Source organism: Anastrepha ludens, chromosome 2 (genome assembly GCF_028408465.1).
Source record: "Anastrepha ludens isolate Willacy chromosome 2, idAnaLude1.1, whole genome shotgun sequence".
Classification (NCBI taxonomy): Eukaryota; Metazoa; Arthropoda; class Insecta; order Diptera; family Tephritidae; genus Anastrepha; species Anastrepha ludens.
The window spans coordinates 106,285,437-106,306,028 of NC_071498.1; the positions used below are offsets into that span (position 1 = coordinate 106,285,437).

General features: G+C 37.3%; 1 protein-coding gene across 1 annotated transcript in view; it reads left to right on the top strand.

The window, feature by feature from the left end:
- Window positions 1-19,701, top strand: part of LOC128855040 (uncharacterized) — a 48,834-nt gene extending 29,133 nt beyond the window's left edge. The window contains exons 2-4 of the mRNA XM_054089623.1: window positions 5,127-5,269; window positions 12,581-12,719; window positions 17,376-19,701. Of these exons, the coding sequence (XP_053945598.1) occupies window positions 5,127-5,269; window positions 12,581-12,719; window positions 17,376-17,652 (559 nt within the window). The 3' untranslated portion in view covers window positions 17,653-19,701. The remainder of the gene's footprint in view (window positions 1-5,126; window positions 5,270-12,580; window positions 12,720-17,375) is intronic.
- Window positions 19,702-20,592: the final 891 nt, after the last annotated feature.

Genomic DNA, 20,592 nt, shown 5'->3' on the forward strand with positions numbered 1-20,592 from the left:
ACATGCACAGGTAGTTTCCATAGAAGTGAAATTTCAAATAAAAATTAATTTCATGACAAAGACGAGCTAAAGAAGTATTCACGAGATTGTGCAGAAGTGTGAACTTTAACAGATTACGCAGAAAGGTCATCATACAATGATTGGTTATGTGCTATTATATTTGCTCTGTCTATAAATATTTTTTTATTTAAAAAAACATAAACATAACTCACTAGAATGCTTCGGGAAGATAAACTTTTAATCTTCATCTTAACCGTCATCTTAGCTATAATATAAAGACTCAAAAAAAAAAAAACTTAAACCAAAACAAATCTGATTTTCTGATACAGCGTACTCTTATCCGCTAAGGGACACATTTTTAACAAAGTCCACCTATTTTTTTTTATTTTTGTCTACTCTTAATATGGAGCGTTAAAAATAAATGGCGTAAAAGTGCTGACCGATGAAAATACGCACTTAATAGTCATACTTTGTATGAATGTATGGAATTTCAAATTTACAATAGTTCTATTTATTAACACAATATAGCCGCCGAAGTTAAAATCAGTTTCATCTGAAAACATGACCCTCTGTAGGGTCAACTTTGTTCAAGCGAAAAGCTATCCGTTTTGCAAATAACTTAATAAACACTAAACTTCTGATACATCACGGATGCCATTTCAGTTACCAAAGATGAATTGCTGAAATTCCTAACACTCAAAATAAAAGCGTAAAAATTTTATAACCGCGAAATATGGGAAGCAATAAACTCGTATAATAAACTTTTATGAGTTTGAGCTGCACATATAAAAAAAACAAAATTTCGTAGAAATAATAAAAATAGTTTAATTCTAAAAGAATTTTCTACCAGAACTGAACAACCATATTTATTGCGGCAAGCAGCCAACAGGCAAATAGCATACAGTGCATTAGATACTTTAGCACAGGAACTTATTGACGAGTTTAGACAATTTTTTTATATGATTTCCTATCGTTACATTAAGGAGTAAAAAACTTTTTCCAAGCAGTTCTGCCATTTATATGAATTTTCATCTCGTTCTAACTTAGCTGGAGATTCTCCATTTCGGTTTTTAGCTGCCTTCGCATGGTATGAGCTGGCATAAAGTATTGCCATCGAATCCAAATCACAATTTATTTGCTTCTTATATAATTTCAATAATTTGTTTATGAAAATATTGTTCATTCTGCTACAAAAGTTATAGAAGTTCTTCAAATTTGAACTTTGTGCAAATTAAAAAAAAAACTCTTTACATTTTAGAAAAATCTCTGAATCCACGAAGTGGACGCAATAAATCTGTCAGATAGCAATGCTTGCTCCCCTCATAATAATAACAAAAATAATAGAAAAATCTGTAGTATTCAGTTCTATTATTATTATCCCATCATTATTGTTTTTCACCCTTATAAATAAAGGACAGCTTGTGTATATTCAGCTACATTTTTCTTCTATTTATAATCTTACTCTCCTCAACGCACAACCGCCTGTTTCCACTCTTCAGTCGCTGCTGATAAATATCGCTTGAACAATTATTATTTTTATTATTAGGCTAATGCGCACTGTGACCAAAAGAGTTCTATTGTGCAAAGCCTGATGGGGCAAGAATGATAGAAATAAGATTGCGCCCATCAGGAGGACGTGACGTCACTTTTGCCAAGTTGTGCAGTGTTGGCAACCATTTGCTCTTCACAATACATTTAGTGGTTTTTTATATCCAAAATGCGAAAACTTTTAAGTTTGATGTTTGTTTCTTGTTTGTTTTCAATTTAAAGCTACCAAAGCTGTAAGTTAAAACAAAACTGTATTATTTTTTTTATTTTATTTTTTTTTTTATTTCAAACATAATAAGTAAATTACAATGTTTAATTACACTACAACTAGTTCAGAAACTAACGAGCAGTTTGATTCGAAAATAAATTACAATTGATAAAAAGAAATTACAAACAATATTTCTTATTTTCTGTTAATAGCCAGCAAGTTCATGTGGTTTTTTCCTCTTTAATCTTCGAACTGGGCACGGCTTACTAAGGATGCTCCTAGCTTCTTCGTTTACATGCCCTTGAAGTCGAATTTTGTGCGCTTCTGCTATTTTCTTAATTTCTTCAGTTACAGTGTTAACTTTAAGGTCCCGATGAATATCAGCATTTCTGACGTACCAGGGTGCTTTAACGATGATTCTCAGCACTTTGTTTTGAAAGCGTTGTATTACATTGATATTTTCTTCACTGGCGCAACCCCAAAGCTGTGCACCATAGGCCCATAATGGTTTGGTTTTAATGTTTGTTTATAGAGCAATAATTTGTTATATATGGATAAATGCGATTTCCATCCAATTAGCCAGTTCATTTTGTTTAGCCTGATGTTAAGCTCATTTCGTTTTATTTTTATATGCTCTTTCCATCGCAACTTCGCATCTAGGGTAATACCTAGGTATTTTGCAGTATTAGCGAATGGGACTTTTTCATTAGAAATCATTATTGGTTGGTATTTTGTAATTTTATTTGTATTATTAAACAGAAGAATGTTAAAAAAGGTCACTCTGAGAAGATTTTAGTGCTAATGCAAATTTGTTGATTCTTATAAAGTTTGATATTTTGAAAGAGCAAATTTAATTTTTTACTCCTTTTAAGTTAATGCAAGAATATTAAATGTCCCTCTCTCAACCCTTCTTAACATTGATAACCTTTTTACACATTAAAAAAAATGCGAATCAAAACCATAGGGGTGTAATCGTTTCTACCGGTCATAAATTCTTAGTGGGACATAGGGCATCAAGAGGTGTATTCGCAGTAAAAATAAGCAACAAAATATCAGAAAATACCGGAAAATTCATAACGTCATTTTTACAAAAAGAGTATCTTATTTTGTTACATAACCTGAAATATAGCAAATAAGTCGTTCCCTTAACAAAAGCGTTTCTTTTAACAAAAAAACTCATAAATTAAATTGTACATATCCATATCACATTTATTTAAAAAAAACGCACATTTTAGAGACAATTTGTCACGCATACAAAGTTCTTTAAGTAATTCAATAAAAATTTGGCATTATATTTTCTTTAAATCGGCATTTTTGTGCGTTTTTATATCCAAAGCTAAGCAACACTGCAGTAGCTAGAGAGAGATTTGACTGCAGAAAGCAAAAGAACACCGACAACAACTGCAATCGCGGGCAATGCGACCAGATGTTAAAAAAAGTAAAGCTAAATAAAACTGAGTGAATTATTGAACTCATTTTTAAAAAATGTATATTTTACAATATTATAAACATTATTTTTAATTAGAACAGGCTAGAAAAATGTTATGAAGAAAGAACTAAAACTCCGAGACTAAATAACAAAAAAAAAAAAATGCTAAACCAAGTTACGAAAATGGTAATCTGGCCATACTGGTTACAATTAAATTATCAACATAAATTTTGAAACTTTGAAAATGTGATTTTATAATTTTTTTTGATTAAAAAATAAACGATTCAGAATAAATTATTCAGATCAAACTATATAATCGCTGAATCACAAGAAAATCTTATTCCAGCATAAACTTTTGGATCATCAGGATAAAGAAAATTAGTAGAGGAAAAACTCAAACGGATATCTTTAATTAACAACACAAATAATAAAGGTCCTAAAATACTACCTTGGGTACAACAAAGGTGGTAATAAACTGTTTCAAAGAATCCCCATCGACAACTACTGTGCTGTAACTCTTTATTAAATAGGATCGAATCAAATTGAGGGAAGTCGATCGAAAGCCAAGAAATAACAATTTAGTTAGAGAAGTCCGGGTATATCGCGTCAATTTGGCATCCACTCTGGAAGCTTGCGTAGCAAACTTCAGAAGAAACTGATAAGGTAGGTAATGTAGATCTTGCAGCTACAAAACGATGCTGCCTTGGACTGATCAGATGTTTTACGTTAAAATAAATATAACTTGCTTTTGGTAACACTGTCAAAGAGTGTGTGAGGTGCTTACAGTTGATAGAAGGGCTTTCAAAGCCGCTTGACCATCTGAAAGTATATAAATGTGGCTTTCTGTCATTTCCTGCGGAGACATTCCCTCACACGCATCTCGTTGGCATGTATTTCTGCCTGGAACATTGTTGGATGCAAACCATTGGAATCGAATTTTTTAATTTAGTCCCATTGATTTCCGCCCCTATTTTACCGTCATCGGGTTTCTACCCAGCAGCTAACCATATCTGGGATCCAGGTTTGAAAGTAATAGAATTCTTTCTCCATACCTTCATTAATAAGCACTTGAAAATTTTTGAAGAGAATGAGTTTGGGAGATAATGCATCCAACCTATAAAGAAGGGGGTTATGACGAAAGTATTTTTATACCCTTAAATGTTCTTTTATATTCCCACTTTTTAAATCGGAGATGCTTTTTAATCTGAAAGTGCTTAAACGAGATTATTTTTCAACTTAAATGGGTATCAGTGGTATGCATAAGAGCTCACCTAATGCGTCAGTTGGGCATGCTTTCTTTGCTCTTGTTATACTGACACAGGTGAGGCGGTACAATTTGTTGAGATCATTTACCGCCTCTCGTTGCTTAACTTGCTAGGCAAGCGTAAGTGACTATTGTTTTAGTATAAACAAGTGTAAGTTTAAAGTGGCTCAAAAGTCTTATAAATGTTTGAAATTTTTGTTGACTAGTGGCCTTATGCATTTTCCCGAAACATAAAAAATTGATCAAAAGTTTCAAATTTGATGAAAATTTTTAGAATTTTTTTTTAAATGGGTGCAAAGTTTGAAATTTGTTTTAAAATGCTGCTCTAGGAGAGGGAACTATATTTCCATAAATTAAAAGAAGTGGCGCAAAATTAATCATTCAATTTTATTTTTGAATAACATTTTTACTGAAGAAACAATAAATGATTTTCAGTGTTTGAAATGCTTATGTTGACCTTCACGCTTGCCAGTTTGTAAACTACAGCTGTCTAGGTCACAAACTTCAAATATGATTAATAATATGTGATCAATTTTGCGCCACCTTGTATAATACATATGTGTACTTCAGCGATTAACGTACTCGTACATATTTCAATTCGTGCAAATATCTATGTGTGCATACTTTCGAGTAAATGTGTGGTAATATTTCGCTAATTTGATATTTTGAATTTTCAGCGTCTTTAATAGAGGCATGAAATGCTTCGACGAATACACCGCTCGTTGTCTAAATAATAAAACACTGGATCTGTTTAAGAATAACGTGGAGGGAGCTCGAAGATTTTTCATGCGTTTCTGCAGTGATCGTGAATTTCAAAAGGGTAAGTTGTAAGAACTTTCAACTTCTAAGTTAGTCGTTAAGCTGTGTGTACGTATTAGTTATTTTTATTGGAAAAAATTATTCAAAAGGTTCTGCTTTTCCGCACCAAGTTCCACATTTATTTAGTGATGCTAATATATTTTATTTATTCATAGCACAAAATAAAGTGAATATGCGTTTGAAAGAGGCGATCGCGTGAAGTATCGAAAGGATTTGTATGCAATTTTTATGTTATTTAATTTGTTTTCGTAGAACAGTGGTCCCTAGTAGGACCGATACTGAAATGAGGTTGGATAGGTTCGAAGCCCGCTTTAACAAATTTACATAGATAGCAGTGCATTTCGAAGAGAATGTGAAGATCCCAATACCACAATCGTTGACGACGGAATTGTCGTTCCGCTACCCGACCATGACGAATTGAGAATAACGATAACGCGTCTAAAGAACAACAAAACCGTGGGTGCCGACGGACTGCCGGCTGAGCTATTCAAACATGGTGGCGAGGAGCTGGTGAAGTGCATGCATCAGCTTCTATGCGAAATATGGTCGGATGAAAACATGCTTGCCTATTGGAATTTAAGTGTGCTCTGCTCAATCCATAAGAAGGGGGATCCTGCAATCTATGCCAATTACCGCGGGATTATACCTATAGATACCTATATAATTAGCGCGTACACCCTTTCTGGGTGTTTGGCCGAGCTCCTCCGCCTAATTGTGGTGTGCGTCTTGATATTGTTCCACAAGTGGGGGGACCTACAGTTTCAAGCCGACTCCGAAGGGCAGATATTTTTTATGAGGAGATTTTTTATGGCAGAAATACACTCGGAGGTTTGCCATTGCCTGCCGAGGGGCGACCCCTATTAGAAAAATGTTTTTCTTAATTTTGGTGTATGACGGAGATTCGAACCTACGCTCTCTTCCAATCGCGAATGGTAGTCACGCATCAACCCATTCGACTACGGTGGTAGGTGATTATTCACATGATTTGTCGCAGTATCTATGATACTTTGTGATTCAGTGAAAAAAACCACATAAAGTAGTCTTTGCGCTAACTTTTCAACAGGTGATTAGTAGGACTTTGATGTAAAAGCCATCATACAAACTGAATTTGACTATTGAGTGATTACAAACATGATTCTGCAAGTAAATGCCAATAAGAGTAAAAAATGTGTGTTTTCCGTAAGCTCTATCCAAAACTATTCAAATAATGTGCGCCATGGGCTACTTTCATCACACCCACATATTGCCATGCGCTGTGAAGTACAAAGTTTCTCGACCTTAATAATCTAAATTATCCGTAATTTGCGTAAATTTGCATAAATTCAACCAGTTTTCAGCGTTTTCACCAAAGGCTGTTCGGAGCGCTTAGTACTGCCGGTGATTGGCAAAAATTTGTGGTAAACTCTAAGTTTTAGCCAACGCGTAATGAATGCGCCTTTTCGTTAACATACTAAGATCAGCCATAAAACTGGCTTTAGTGCTTTAATGCATAAATACACTTTTTTATTTTGTTTTATTTTTTGAAACATTATCTCTGATTTATAGTTGTGTTGAAAATTTAGCGCCAAATTTTCTTATGCCAAATAAATTACATAAATCGGTGTCTAACTACTAATTGGTTTGGTATTAGCATAATTTTTTCCATTAAGCTCGTGATGCTACTTACAAAAGTGCTGCTTGATTTATATGGAATTAATTACTTAAAAATTTCACTTTCTGGCAGTTTTCGTGCTTGATTAAATAAGCTGGCACCGTTTTTCTCCAGTTAAATGTATTTTACCATTTATTGACAATCTTGTAAGAAGAGCAGTGGGGTAAACGTGCACGCTGTAGCGTCTCTACATAGGCTCTGTATAAATCTTGGCCAAGTAATTTGTAGCCGATGTTAATGCAGCCGTTACATCCATGCAATAGCACAACCATACAGGCGCACATCAGTGAGGAACGAAGTAAATTCTTTAATTATTTTGCCTTTTGTGTTTTTCCTTTCAATATTATGGAAACTTTCATCGCCTGCATTTTTTTTGTATTCACGTTTCCTTGCAACTGATTCGTTGATTTTCCGATCTTAAACTTCTCCTTGTTATTATTTACTTTTTATACCCGCGCGCTTTTGTTCATAAGGATATCTTGATTTTGTTCACATAACGAAGCTGAGATAGATATAGACATATAGGGAGCTTTTTAAGAACACCTGAGAACCTAAAATGTCAATGCAAAATAGCAATATTGTTGGAAAGATTTTTTTGTATTATAATCTGGGAGAAATTTTCATAGAATATTTTTTTTTAATATAGTATCCGGCACACCTATCTATCTCCTTTAAACTGCCGAATACTGCTGGTGTTTTTCAAGCAGAAGTCTTTGCGATCCTGCAGGCATGCAACATGCTTAGGGAACTTGGAAACGAGGGAGGTATTAACATTTTCTCCGATAGTCGGTGCCAACAATTTCATTTCCCTCTATGTATCTATGTCATGAAACCCAAATCAGAGAAATGTTACCTGTACACCCAAGGGATTTGATCTCCTTCTTATGAAAGTTTACCAATTTGAGCCTGCACCATGTCTTTGTCAGAGCCTTGATTGTAGCTAGACTATAAGCAAAAATCTCGATATTTCTCTCGCCCCTGCGTTCCCCAAGCACTCTACATACAGGGTGGCTGATGAATTTTGCTACATTAAGAAACTCAAATAACTTTTTTTTTAGTGTATGGAATTCATTTATTATTTTTCAAGTTGAAGGTCATTAAATTTTATTAAATATAGCTTAACTAGTTTTAAAAATAATTGAATTTAAATGCCCCCCATGCTCGTTGACACAAGAGCGGCATCTTAGTAAAAAGTTGTTCATTGCTGCTTTGAGAGTTGAGACAGGAATAGCCGCAATTGTTGCCCGAATGGATTGTTTTAGTTCATCCAAATTTGTTGGCTTTGTTTTATAAACTTCTTGTTTACATAAACCCCACAAGAAAAAGTCAGGTGCAGTAAAGTCAGGCGACCTGGGGGGCCAACGAAATTCGGAGTTTCTTGAAATCAGTTTATTGAGAAATTTTCGTCGCAACTCTGTCATAACAGTCTGGGCTATGTGAGACGTTGCCCCATCTTGTTAAAACCACACAGAGTTGAAAGGAATTCTCTTTCGGCGTAGTTCTGGATAGAAAAATTCTTTCAGCATTTTCAAATAACGGTCTCCAGTAACCGTAACGGTGTTACCATTTTCTTCAAAAAAATAAGGCCCGACAATACAGCGTGAAGAAACCGCACACCACACTGTCACGCGAAAAGGATGCAATTCCGTCTCGTGGAGTATCTGTGGGTTAGAAGTACTCCATATTCGACAATTTTGTTTGCTCACATTGCCGTTTAAATCGAAATAGGCCTCATCAGACATGAAAAGGCAGTTTAACATGTTTTGGTCTTCTTCCACCATTTGCAGGATCTTCTGGCAAAATTCCAAGCGAATCGGCAAGTCTGCTGCATTCAGTTTGTTAACCATTTGAATTTTGTAGGGAAATAAGTCTAAATCTTTGTGCATTATTGTTTGCAAAGACTGTCGGCTGACACCAAGTTGAGCAGATAAGCTTCTTGTTGAAACCCTTGGATTGCTTTGTATAGCTGCAGCTACAGCAGCGATCGTTTCCTCCGTCCGAACTGGTGGGTTTCGATGATAAGGCCTTCTTGCGACTGTTCCTTGCTCAGCAAAATTATTCACCAGTCTCATTATGGTCCATCTGCTCGGGAGATCACCGCCAAACATCCGCCTGTACTCTCTCTGTACCAAAACTACGGACTCCAGTGCGTGATAGCATCGGACTATCCAAATTCTTGTTTGCGTGTCCCAGTTATCCATTTTAATAAATTTTAAAGATCAATCTGCAAATTAAAACAAAAATGGAACAGATAACTTAAAAAGAAAAAAAGTTATTCAATTTGTTTTTGGTCGCGGCTTTCATCAGCCACCCTGTACGTGCAAGATCGCAAAGACTTCTGCTGGAAAACACTAGCAGTATTCGGCAAAGTTAAGGAAATAGATAAATTGGTTGATTTAGAGAAAACCCCTGCTTCGACCCCCGATTCTGTCTTGGAGCCGTCAGTGAAGATAGAGGTAACAGCCTTGGTACGATTTTCCCCTCGTTTCAGTCCTGTCTACATGGAAACATTGCTCTGGCACGACCCTCGAACTCCAGTTTGCGGATAGAGAGATCTGTCCGAAGCTCGGAGAAATACGATGATAACTACCCAAAAATGCTACTATGTCCCTTAAGGGATTGCCTCGAGAGGCCACATCCTTTAACCTGAATGAACTTTGAGCAGCGATGGAAATAACGTGAAAGTCGATGGGAAGTAAGTGCAAAACGACATTCAGGGCAGCAGGGGGACAAATTCTACATGCTCCGGTGATACCAAAAACTTACCATAGATATATCGTAGAAATTTTGACAATGAAAATCTTCTGAATATGCTGGCGCTTTAATTCATGCTTGCAAAATCTTCTATATAACGAAGTGTAGTTCATTGAGTGCAAAGATGATCTGGAAAAACCTGAAGAAAAAAACGAAGTTAGACTTGTAACGAATTTTTGTTTTAGTAATTTTGAATTTTTCATTGTATTGAGATTTTGATATTCTGTAAGCATAACGAAACTAAAAATGTAATAAAGCATTTGTTCTTTGCTAGATGTTTGGCCGAGTTCCTCTTACAATTTCTATGCCGAACGGCAGACGGTTTTAAAGCTTTAGAGGTCTTATGCATACTAAGGAGCTTCCGAAAGAAAATTTACTATCTAGGGCTATAACCTCTCTTTTAAGTGAGGAGAGAACGAATTTAATATTATTTTTAAGTGTAGAAAACAATACCAGTTTTGCTTGGATTAGTGTAGTGGAGAGACTAAACACTTTTTTCCTTTATTCATTCTCTTTTTATCTTTTTTTACTTTTTCTATTACTACTACTATAATTTTAATGTAATCTGGACTTAAATTAATTATTTTTAAAATGTTATCCTGTGAAAATTTATATAAGTTGAAGTACTTCTAAAAGACTATTACTTCGCCCTACGTGAATAAGTAAGTGAATAATTTATGTACATGCAGCACTTTGAAAAGAAAAAAAGAAGAAAGTTTCAGAAATTCAGTGTTGTTTGAGCTTCCTACCAACAGCTGAGATAAATGAGCTACCTAAGCAGTTCACGGTGACAAAGACAAAATTAACCATCAGACAACAAAGCTAGGTGGTTTTTGCGCCACCTTTAATTCCGCACGTGACATATTGATTCCTTTCTGCCTGTATCCTAATGACCTTCCACGTAAGCCATGAACGAATCTAATTGAGAAGCTCGCATCTAAAACATGCCTGAGATCAAAGTTACACTCGCTATCGAAGGTGACCCACAAGGGAGATGCATAGCTTTACGTATGTATATGTGAACATTTACGGACAAAATAATAGAACCGCCATTCGCATATCGTATTTTATTCATTACATGGAAAAAATGCGTTATATTGTCAGAAAATAAATAGACTATGATAGATAGAATTTTGAACCACTTCAAACATGAACTTTTTAGGCTAAAATGCGTACCTAATTTTTATGTTTTTAATTCGGATTAAAAAGTTTGGATTTTTAATGCAAATTTGTCGAATTTTTGCATAAAGGTTGTCAAAAAAGTCTTGCGGTATTTCCGCAAGCTTGTCTTTGCAAGCGCGTAGTTCTAGTTGTATTCGTCGCATCGGTTCACGCTAGAGCTTTTTGGAAACTCTTTTCACGTGCTAACACGTGTTTGATTAATTGTTGTTTGCTTTTAGTCGTTCGTGAGTTAAAGCGTCGCAAACATGGAGCAAAATAAAGAGAAAATACGGCATATTTTACAGTATTACTACGATAAAGGCAAAAATGCATCTCATGCTGCCAATAAAATTTGTGCAGTTTATGGACCCAATACAGTTTCCATTTCCACCGCACAACGATGGTTTCAACGTTTTCGTTCTGGTGCAGAGGTGATCGAATATGAGCCACGGTCCGGAAGGCCTGTCGTCGAAAATTGCGATAAAATCGTTGAATTGATCGAAAGAGACCGGCATAGTAGCAGCCGTAGCATCGGCCAAGAGCTGGGCATGAGTCATCAAACCGTTATAAACCATTTGAAGAAGCTTGGATTCAAAAAGAAGCTCGATGTATGGGTGCCACTCGACTTGACGCAAAGAAACATTTTTGCCCGTATGGATGCATGCGAATCGCTTCTGAATCGCAAAAAATCGACCCGTTTTTGAAGCGGATGGTGACTGGCGATGAAAAGTGGGTCACTTACGACAACGTGAAGTGCAAACGGTCGTAGTCGAAAAGCGGTGAAGCTGCCCAGACGGTGGCCAAGCCTGGATTGACGGCCAGGAAGGTTCTTCTGTGTGTTTGGTGGGATTGGCAGGGAATCATCCACTATGAGCTGCTCCCCTATGGCCAAACGCTCAATTCGGACCTGTACTGCCAACAACTGGACCGCTTGAATGCAGCTCTCATGCAGAATAGGCCATCTTTGATCAACAGAGGCCGAATTGTCTTCCATCAGGACAACACCAGGCCACACACATCTTTGGTGACGCGCCAGAAGCTCCGGGAGCTAGGATGGGAGGTTCTTTTGCATCCACCGTATAGTCAGGATCTCGCACCAAGTGATTACCACCTATTTCTGTCCATGGCGAACGAGCTTGGTAGTCGGAAGTTGTCCACAAGAGAGTCCTGTGAAAATTGGCTCTTCGAGTTTTTTGACAATAGGGAAGCGAGCTTCTATAAGAGGGGCTTTATGAAGTTGGCATCTCGTTGGGAACTCGTCATCGAACAAAACGGCGCATATTTGACTTAAATCGCATTATTATAACCAATTTTATGAACAATTGAAAACTCAATAAAAATACCGCAAGACTTTTTTGACAACCTTTATTTTATACAAAGTTTGTAACTTGGATTTGTATGGTTTTTGTTGTGGAATGAGCAATATTTTAAGAAAAAATGTATAAAAACAAAAAAAAAAAGAGAGAAAAGTTATAGAAAACTGGTGCGTTCATATTATTTCATCCATAAGTGCAGATACACACATATACAACCATACAAACACATATTTAAATACATACACATACATACACCAAAAGTTAGTCAACTTTAATGTGCGATTGTGCGAGGTGAACATATTTAACTAAAAGTAAACATACGATGTTCATTACATACTTGATGTGGAAATGTTGTTTATGTTTCTCTAGTTTATTCTGGTTTTAGTGGCAACATTAAAGTTTTATAATTCGATTTTATACACATTTGCAGATTATTTACAGCACAAGGACTGCTTCAGTTATATACAAGATGACTGGATGCGTTGTACACGCAATTTCCAGGAAATACTGACCGAAGAGCTGCATGGCGAGCAAACAAATGTCACTAAAAAGTTCATGGAGTTTTGCTGGTAAGTAACAAAATAAAATTTTGTTAAAGCCAGAGGGGCATTTATTTGCGAATAGTCATTTCATGGTAAATGATAAAGTTCTTTCATCCTCATGTCGAAAAAAAGTACAAATGTGTCATATTCGTAAGTAGAAAAGCATTCTATGAGTGGTTAACTATGACCCGAAAGCAATTGTTTTACAGGATGGTTCCTTTAATATATATACATACATACATAATTGGCGCGTACACCCTTTTTGGGTTTTTGGCCGAGCTCCTCCTCCTATTTGTGGCATGTGTCTTGATGTTGTTCTACAAATGGAGGGACCTACAGTTTCAAGTCGACTCCGAACGGCAGACATTTTTATGAGGAGCTTTTTTATTATAATCTGGTAGATAATTTCGTGGCATTTATATTTTGAATATAATATTCAGCATATGTCCACCTCGACTCCGAATTTTCGACTACTTTTCTAATAAATCTGAAGGAGCGCAATCTATAAAAATCTGACGCAAACGATTATTATTTAGTTTCAATTCCTGCACGAGCTGCATTTTTTTGGCATGTAAGCCAAGATCCATGAACCAATGGACTCCTATAGAACCTTCTGCAGTGAACTGGATGATCGGAAGAATTCAGCGAGGTTATGCAAGGTCCTCCAAAGGAACCGGATGGCTATGCTGGACTCACTGCTCAAACCTGTTGGTAATTATACTGACTCAAAGTCATTTCCTTGGCTGCAGAAGTGTTGTGACCAAAGCTCCATCTATAAATCTGATTTGATAACTACCAGCAGACGTGATTGGTTCATTGCATCTAGGGATTTACCTCATGATGCTCAAGCGTGGCGGAGAGCAACTAATGAAGGTTCTGAAAAGAATCTGTACGTCATGTCTTGCGCACGCTTATGTTCCACAATCGTGGCGTCTCGTGAAAGTGTCTTTTTACCGAAGCCTGGCAAAGACAACTATGCTTTACCAAAAAATGTTTGACTTATAAGCCTAATATCGTTTACGAGGTTCAATAAGTACTCGTGTTTGATGATAGAGAGCGTTCCTGAGGGGAGTTGATCTTAGCATCGTGTGCTGCCATCTATCAAACGACGGCAAAACAAATTTCAGACTTATTGATAATTGCGTGTTTCGCAATTTTCGCTAAGGTGGAAAAATATCAGTATCGTTTGGTAATTCGCCTTTTATTTTTGGATGGGAAAAAATGCGAGGAGATAAAAGCAAAGCTAGACGCTGTCTATGACCACAGTTAGATATTGGTTCAACGAATTTAAACGTGAGCGAATATCCGTTTTTAATGGGGTTGCCAAGGAAATCATTCAAAAGTCCACGACATGATTCGCGCTGATTGACAAGAGAAAGTGCGCGATGTAACAGAGGCCATAGTAGGTGTGCCGATCAGCACGGAAATTAATATTTTACATGATAACTTGGCGATGAACAAATTGTCGGTTCGTTGAGTGTGGTGATTGCTCACGGTGGGCAACAAGCGGATGCGACTTCGAAGCAGTGTTTGGAGCAATTTAAGCGAGATCCGGAGGAACTTTTGAGTCGAGTTGTCACCGTTAATGAAACCTGGATTCAGCATTACTCACCGGAAACTAAGCAACAATCAAAACAATGCATTTCTATTAGTGAGTCCGATGCGAAGAGCATCATCCTCATGAACTTTTTTGAAAAAGGAAGAGAGATCACTGGGCAATACTACAATGAGTTATTGGACCGCTTTCGCAAAAAGTTTAAGGAGACACGGCCGCACTTGGCGAAAAAAACGGTTTTGTTTCACCGCAATAACGCAGCAGCACATTCAATCGGAGTTGTCGCCCCCAAACCGCATTAATTGCGTTATGAATTGCTGCCGCACCCCCATATCCACCTGATCTGGCTCCCTGTTCCCAATTTAGTTCAAACGAGGAAGTGATCGCCGAGACAGAGGCGTGTTTTGGTCTATTCGAACAAAGCCTATTTTTTGGAGGGGTTAAAAATAGCTTAAGCGTTGAGTGAAGTGTGTTTTTCTAAAAGGGGACTATGTTCAAAAATAATTTTTTTTTCAAAATATTTAACGCCCCTCGTATTTTAAAAGTCTGGAGCATATGGTCGAGAAGCCCATTAGGACAAGGATTCTAAGTCACAGCCCACTCAATGTCAGACAACACGCTTACCAAAGTCGAAAATCTTGAGAATCGGCTCTGCACGAGTGCGTCAGCATAATCGAAAAAGGGTTTGAAGTAAGAGAGTACAGCCTTAGTGTATTTCTGGCCATTAAAATAGCTTTTGATAATGCTACCTTTGATTGTATATGCTATTCTAGCAGAAGTTCTGGAGTAGAATAAGTCATTGTCACATGGATTCACTCTATGCTTTCCAAGAGACTGCTTATCTCAGATGAAGCAGTCAAGGTTGAGGTAAAGGTGGTGGCGTACGCTGATGATGTGGTGTTAATGGTGTCAGGACTGTGTCCCAATATGATCAGTGGGATAATCCAAAGGACGTACGGCGAGCTTAACTCTTGGGCCACAGGATGTGGCCTAAGTTTAAGCCCGCGTAAAACAGATACAAGGTAGCAGCTTTTTTACCCTACCAAATATCAACGGACAAATTCTTTCACTTTCAGCCAGTGCAAAGTACTTAGGGGTAATTCTGGACTCCAAACTTAGCTGGAAGTTAAGCGTCGAAGAACGGGCAAGGAAAGCAGAAATCACTTTATATGCCTGCAAACGTATGCTTGGAAGAAGATGAGGTCTTCAACTTAAGCATTCATGATGGCGGTATAAGGCGGTTATACGACCTATTTTATCGTTTGGTTCGGTAGTTTGGTGGAAAGCTCTAGAGAGAGAGTACAATCCCAAACTACTCGGCAGAATACAAAGATTAGTCTGTGCAATAACGGTCGGTGCAATCAGATCATGCCCTAGAGAGGCTCTCAATGCACTGACACACGTTATTCCAGTAGACCTACATATAAAGAAAACGGCAACCATGAGTGCATTTAGGTTAAATGAAGCGCGTCGGTGGAAAGAAAAAACTTATGGTCATGCTATTCTATAGAAGGTAACGAAAAAGCCGATGAACTGGCAAGAGGGGGATGTGCCATGAATAACATTCTTGCAGTACCGGTATTCACACCATTGGGCGCAGTCAAGACTGCAATTTTCCTAAAATACCTTCGAGTAGCAGATTGTCGATGGAGAGACCAGACGAAGTGCAAAATCAGCAGGGCGATATGGCCCACCTACAACCTTAAGCAATCGTCGACATTGATAAACATGAAACGATGGGACGCTTGTAGACTAACGGCAGTCATAACTGGCTTCTGGTCTATCGGAGAACAAGCCGCCAAAATGGGTATTCCTCACAACACATACAGTCATAGTTATAAGCAACCGGAGGAAAAGGAAACAATCTTCCATTTCCTCTATGAATGCCCTGCCTTATGGAAGGACAGAATGTTAACCCTGGGCAAACCGCTGTTCAAGAGTCTTGAGCAACTGTCTCGCTTAGACGTTAACAACCTAATAAGGTTCTTAAACCGCACAGACTGGATATAGTCTTGCTGCAAATAACGGTTAAACATGTTGGTAACGAGGATGTGGCAACAAAATGGTGCGGAAGCGCTAGTTGGATTCTGGAAGGGTTGCCCATAAGGTGGTGTACTCTCTGCCTTACTTGGAGTTTTGTTGTGAACTCTTTTCTGAATAATCTGCAAGAAACTGGGCACATCCAAGCTTATGCAGCAGACTCTAGAACTTTAAATCCGGAGGGAAGCGATGAAGGCGGCGTGTAGGTTCAAGTTAAACGGAGTCTGGGGAAACGAAGAAAACACTGGTCACTTTCAGATATGCCACTAGTAGTCGAATCGGTGCACACTGTTCTTAATGTAAGTGGACAATTGGGTGCCTTACGTTAGCTTCGTATTTCGTTTTTACCCCAGATAGAGATCAATGGTTAAGTCCTGAGAACCTATTAACGAGATTTTACTACACTTTTTACATTGACGGATCCAAAACCAGTGATGGTAGCGGATCTGGATGATACTTAGACGAAGACGCTAAGTACTCCTACGCTACAGGACAGATGACTACGGTATTCTTAATGGAAGTCTATGCCACCTTGAACGTACAGTACTGGCTAATTGAGAAAAACGGGCGGGGTAGTAGTATTGGAATTTGTAATGACAGTCAAGCTGTACTAAGAGTCCTTGCTAACCCACGCCGAAATTAGTCGGTGAATGTAAGACAAAACTGAACAGTGTTGCAAAACACAACAAAGTTTGTCATATCTGGGTGCCTGGACATCACGATATTGCTCTGACTGGTAATTATTCTAACTGGTATAGTGCTGATATAGACGCTGAGAATTAAGATCACGGCATTGTCATCTTCAAATTATGAGTTACTGGTACTAAACAAATGTAGAAGATGCACTACTTTGGCAGCGAGAAGAAACTGGTAGAAAGGTAAACAAAAGGTTATTCAAACAAAGTGTTTCGATTGCAGTATATGTACATACTTATGTATAGTTGTGTATGCATCTGTGCACAGTACATGTTTTCGATTTTACAGTTCCAATAAATGAAAATTACCCTGCCATTGTATTTCATGTTTAATTAAAAGCTGCAGCTTGCCTCCATAATCTTTCATCTACATACGTTTTTTGTCTCTTTCAGCGCTCGTCATGCCTATGAAAATTGTATCTACAACAGTGCTCGCTACAAATGCTACAAGAATTCGGCTAAATTTGCACGCGACACAGCTAAAACGTTATCGGATGAGAAGCACTTCACCAACTGTCGTCAATATGAGAATGCGCTCTGTAGTGTGGGCCACGCGACGTCCCTGTATGGCAGTGGTGGTGAAGCTATTCTCTGCTGGACGCAATTGCTTTTGGCGTGGTTACCCGCTGTGATGTTTACAAGTGCGAACACAGGGCGACGACATGCATAAATGACACAGTGTAACAAATTTGAACTTTTTTTTGTATCACACATCAAAAAATCGATATGTATTTGTTATTAGGGGTGAATTGTAGTATATCTGAGTTTTTTCTTAGCTCTCATCAGTATAGCGGATTTTTTTTGTCGTCTTCCAGGTAAAAAAAAAAAAATTTGTTTCTTCATTTACACCCAGGATTTGAGAAATTATTATGAGTCTATAGTAAGCGACGATTTCACCGCGAAATAAGAGGATTAGGGTTCCCCTTCTTCCCTTTGCTTCTGGAAAGATGGACCAAGCATCAACTCAGCTAGGTTGGTGTGTAAACGTGCAAAGTCGGGAGACCCTTCGGCTTACGGGTACTTCGGAGGCACTCGAGGAAACTTCTGAGGCAAACAAAGCTGCAACTCTCAAATTTTGTGGCCATCCTTACTGGACAGTGTCCGTTAGGTATCCGTGCGGTGATATTTAGGAACAATATTGGTTTTTGGAAAAAAAACAGGGAATGAGTCTAAAATCTTACTAGTTCCAAATTGGTCTTACTAAACTCTTTCAGTTGAAGTTCTATATCTCCGTCAGGTTTCTTCTGATTGGCTTGAAATTTTGACATACTATTAAGAAATCATTAAACTTAAGAAAATCCAAAAACAAATAATATTGGTTTTTGGAAAAAAATTTGTGAAATGTTCCCAAAATTTTACTAGTGCCAAATTGCCCTTACTAAATTATTTGCATTCATTACTTTTCTGCAACCTTTCTAGATTTTTGAAAGAGTCTTAGCTGGTTATCGAGAGAAAGAAAATGTAGCTTGCATCTAAGTCAGGCGAAAGCCGAACAGCGGCAGAGAAAAGGCTCTGTATGTACTATCTTCAACCTCCAAACCAGCTGGAACATTGACAGTGAATCATCGATGAGTGTGGCTATGGTGACCACATACCGTCCATATGGATTGTGTCCCGTAAATAGTTTTATCAGAACTCGTTGCTAATTCCTTCTCTGTGTGAGAGCGAATTTTGTTGCCAATATTTCAAGATTCATAATAATTTTTGAAGTCCTGAATCCTAACTGGAGTAGTGAAATCGTAAAAAACGAATTGAGGAAACTAAAAATGCAGAGCTCCAATATTGAAAACAAATCGATTTTCTCATATGTGACAAGCACTGTTGTTGCACAGTGTAATCAATGCTGAGCTAATGCTTAGCTTTTAGTACCTAAATATGTGTGTGTGTTGTTTTGAAAATATGTGTGCCGTCCTTTTGTGTGTTGGCCTTTCATGTGGAACTGTTGCTACAGGGGGAGCATTAAGCGCGTATGTACATACATATACACGTACATGTGCGTAGTTAGGCGCATAAGGTTGCACGTCTAAACAAACTCGAATTACCTTTACTGGATACGCTAATACTTTGCAATATATGTATGTTGGATGTTCATGGACGATGTTAGCAATAGTGTACGGTTTGTTAGAAAAAAAAAAAATAAGTGAGACCGAATTTCATGTAGCCAAAGTTGAGCTTTTTGGTTTAACAACTTCGTTAGAGAGCACATTTTCCATTATGTATGAGCTTGTTTGTTCTTAAGTGATTGTTAGATGTGCTGCTGCTATGCCTAAGCATAAGCAAGCTCTTTGTCACAAATTTACATTTCCATATCTCCAACCCTGAATACGAGCTGTGGTGCCACCACAAGTGCCAAGGCCTCATGTTTTCAATTTCTTTTCTTGTTTTTGTTTTAGAGTGAAATGGACGAGTTGAAGGAAACAAACTGAATTTACAAAACATATTTGCTGTTATTACTATTGATATTTTTATAATAGTCTTTGTAAATATTTACACCTTCTTACCAACAACAATCAGGCTGTCGCAAAAATTGCTGGTATAAGAAAGATAATAAAATTATTGAACGCAACGACATCTCTTCAATTAAATGTTATAAATACAAAAAAAAGCAACAACTTAAAAACAAATAATGATAAAAAGTATACCAAGACTTAATTGTATGTATGTATAACTAATACAAAATCAACCATTCTGTTTATCGAACGAAATTTAATTTATTTGTAGATGTGCCATTTGTAGAATAAAAATCAAATCTTACTCAAACTGACTTAATACTTACTGTTTTTAATGAAATAATGGAGTGCTGCAATGGAAATTGCTTGTAAGTATTGTAAATAAGATATAAATTATGTTTCCAGATACGGCAACATTAGTGTGAATACAAGCTGACACTGTCATCACACAATTTTGCATTTTTAACAGAAGTCTACGAATAATTATTTATTTTTTAACCCAAGAACCAAGTTGACAAATGAAGGTATACATTACTTACTTACATACGTACAGGGTGGCGCACGAATCGTGCTACAAAAACAAAACGTAATAACTTTTTTTCTAATCAATGTATTTAACTTTTTGTTCTTTATTGTATAGATAATTCAATTTTATTTTATGTAACTAATTAGTTTTGAAAATAATAGAACGTAAATGACCTCCATGCTCATTCACGCATATGCGACACCTGATGAGAAAATTGTTCATTGCGCACTGAAGGGTTGAAGTCGGGATCGCCTCAATTATTGTTGTGATGGACTGCTTCAATTCAGTCAAATTACTTGGGTTTGTTTTACACACCTCTTGTTTGAGATAACCCCATAAAAAAAAATCTGGTGCAGTGAGGTCAGGTGACCTTGGGGGCCAGCGGAAAGTGGAATTTCTGGATATCAATTTATTTCTAAATTTTCGTTGGAGCTCCTCCATAACCGGTCTGGCTATATGTGCAGTTGCTCCATCTTGCTGGAACCAAATGCTGTTAAAAGGGATACGTCTTCGCCGCAGTTCTGGATAAAAAAACTCCTTCAACATGTTTAAATAACGGTCCCCATTTACAGTCGCTGTTACACCGTTTTCTTCGAAGAAGTATGGCCCGACAATGCACCTTGATGAAACTGCG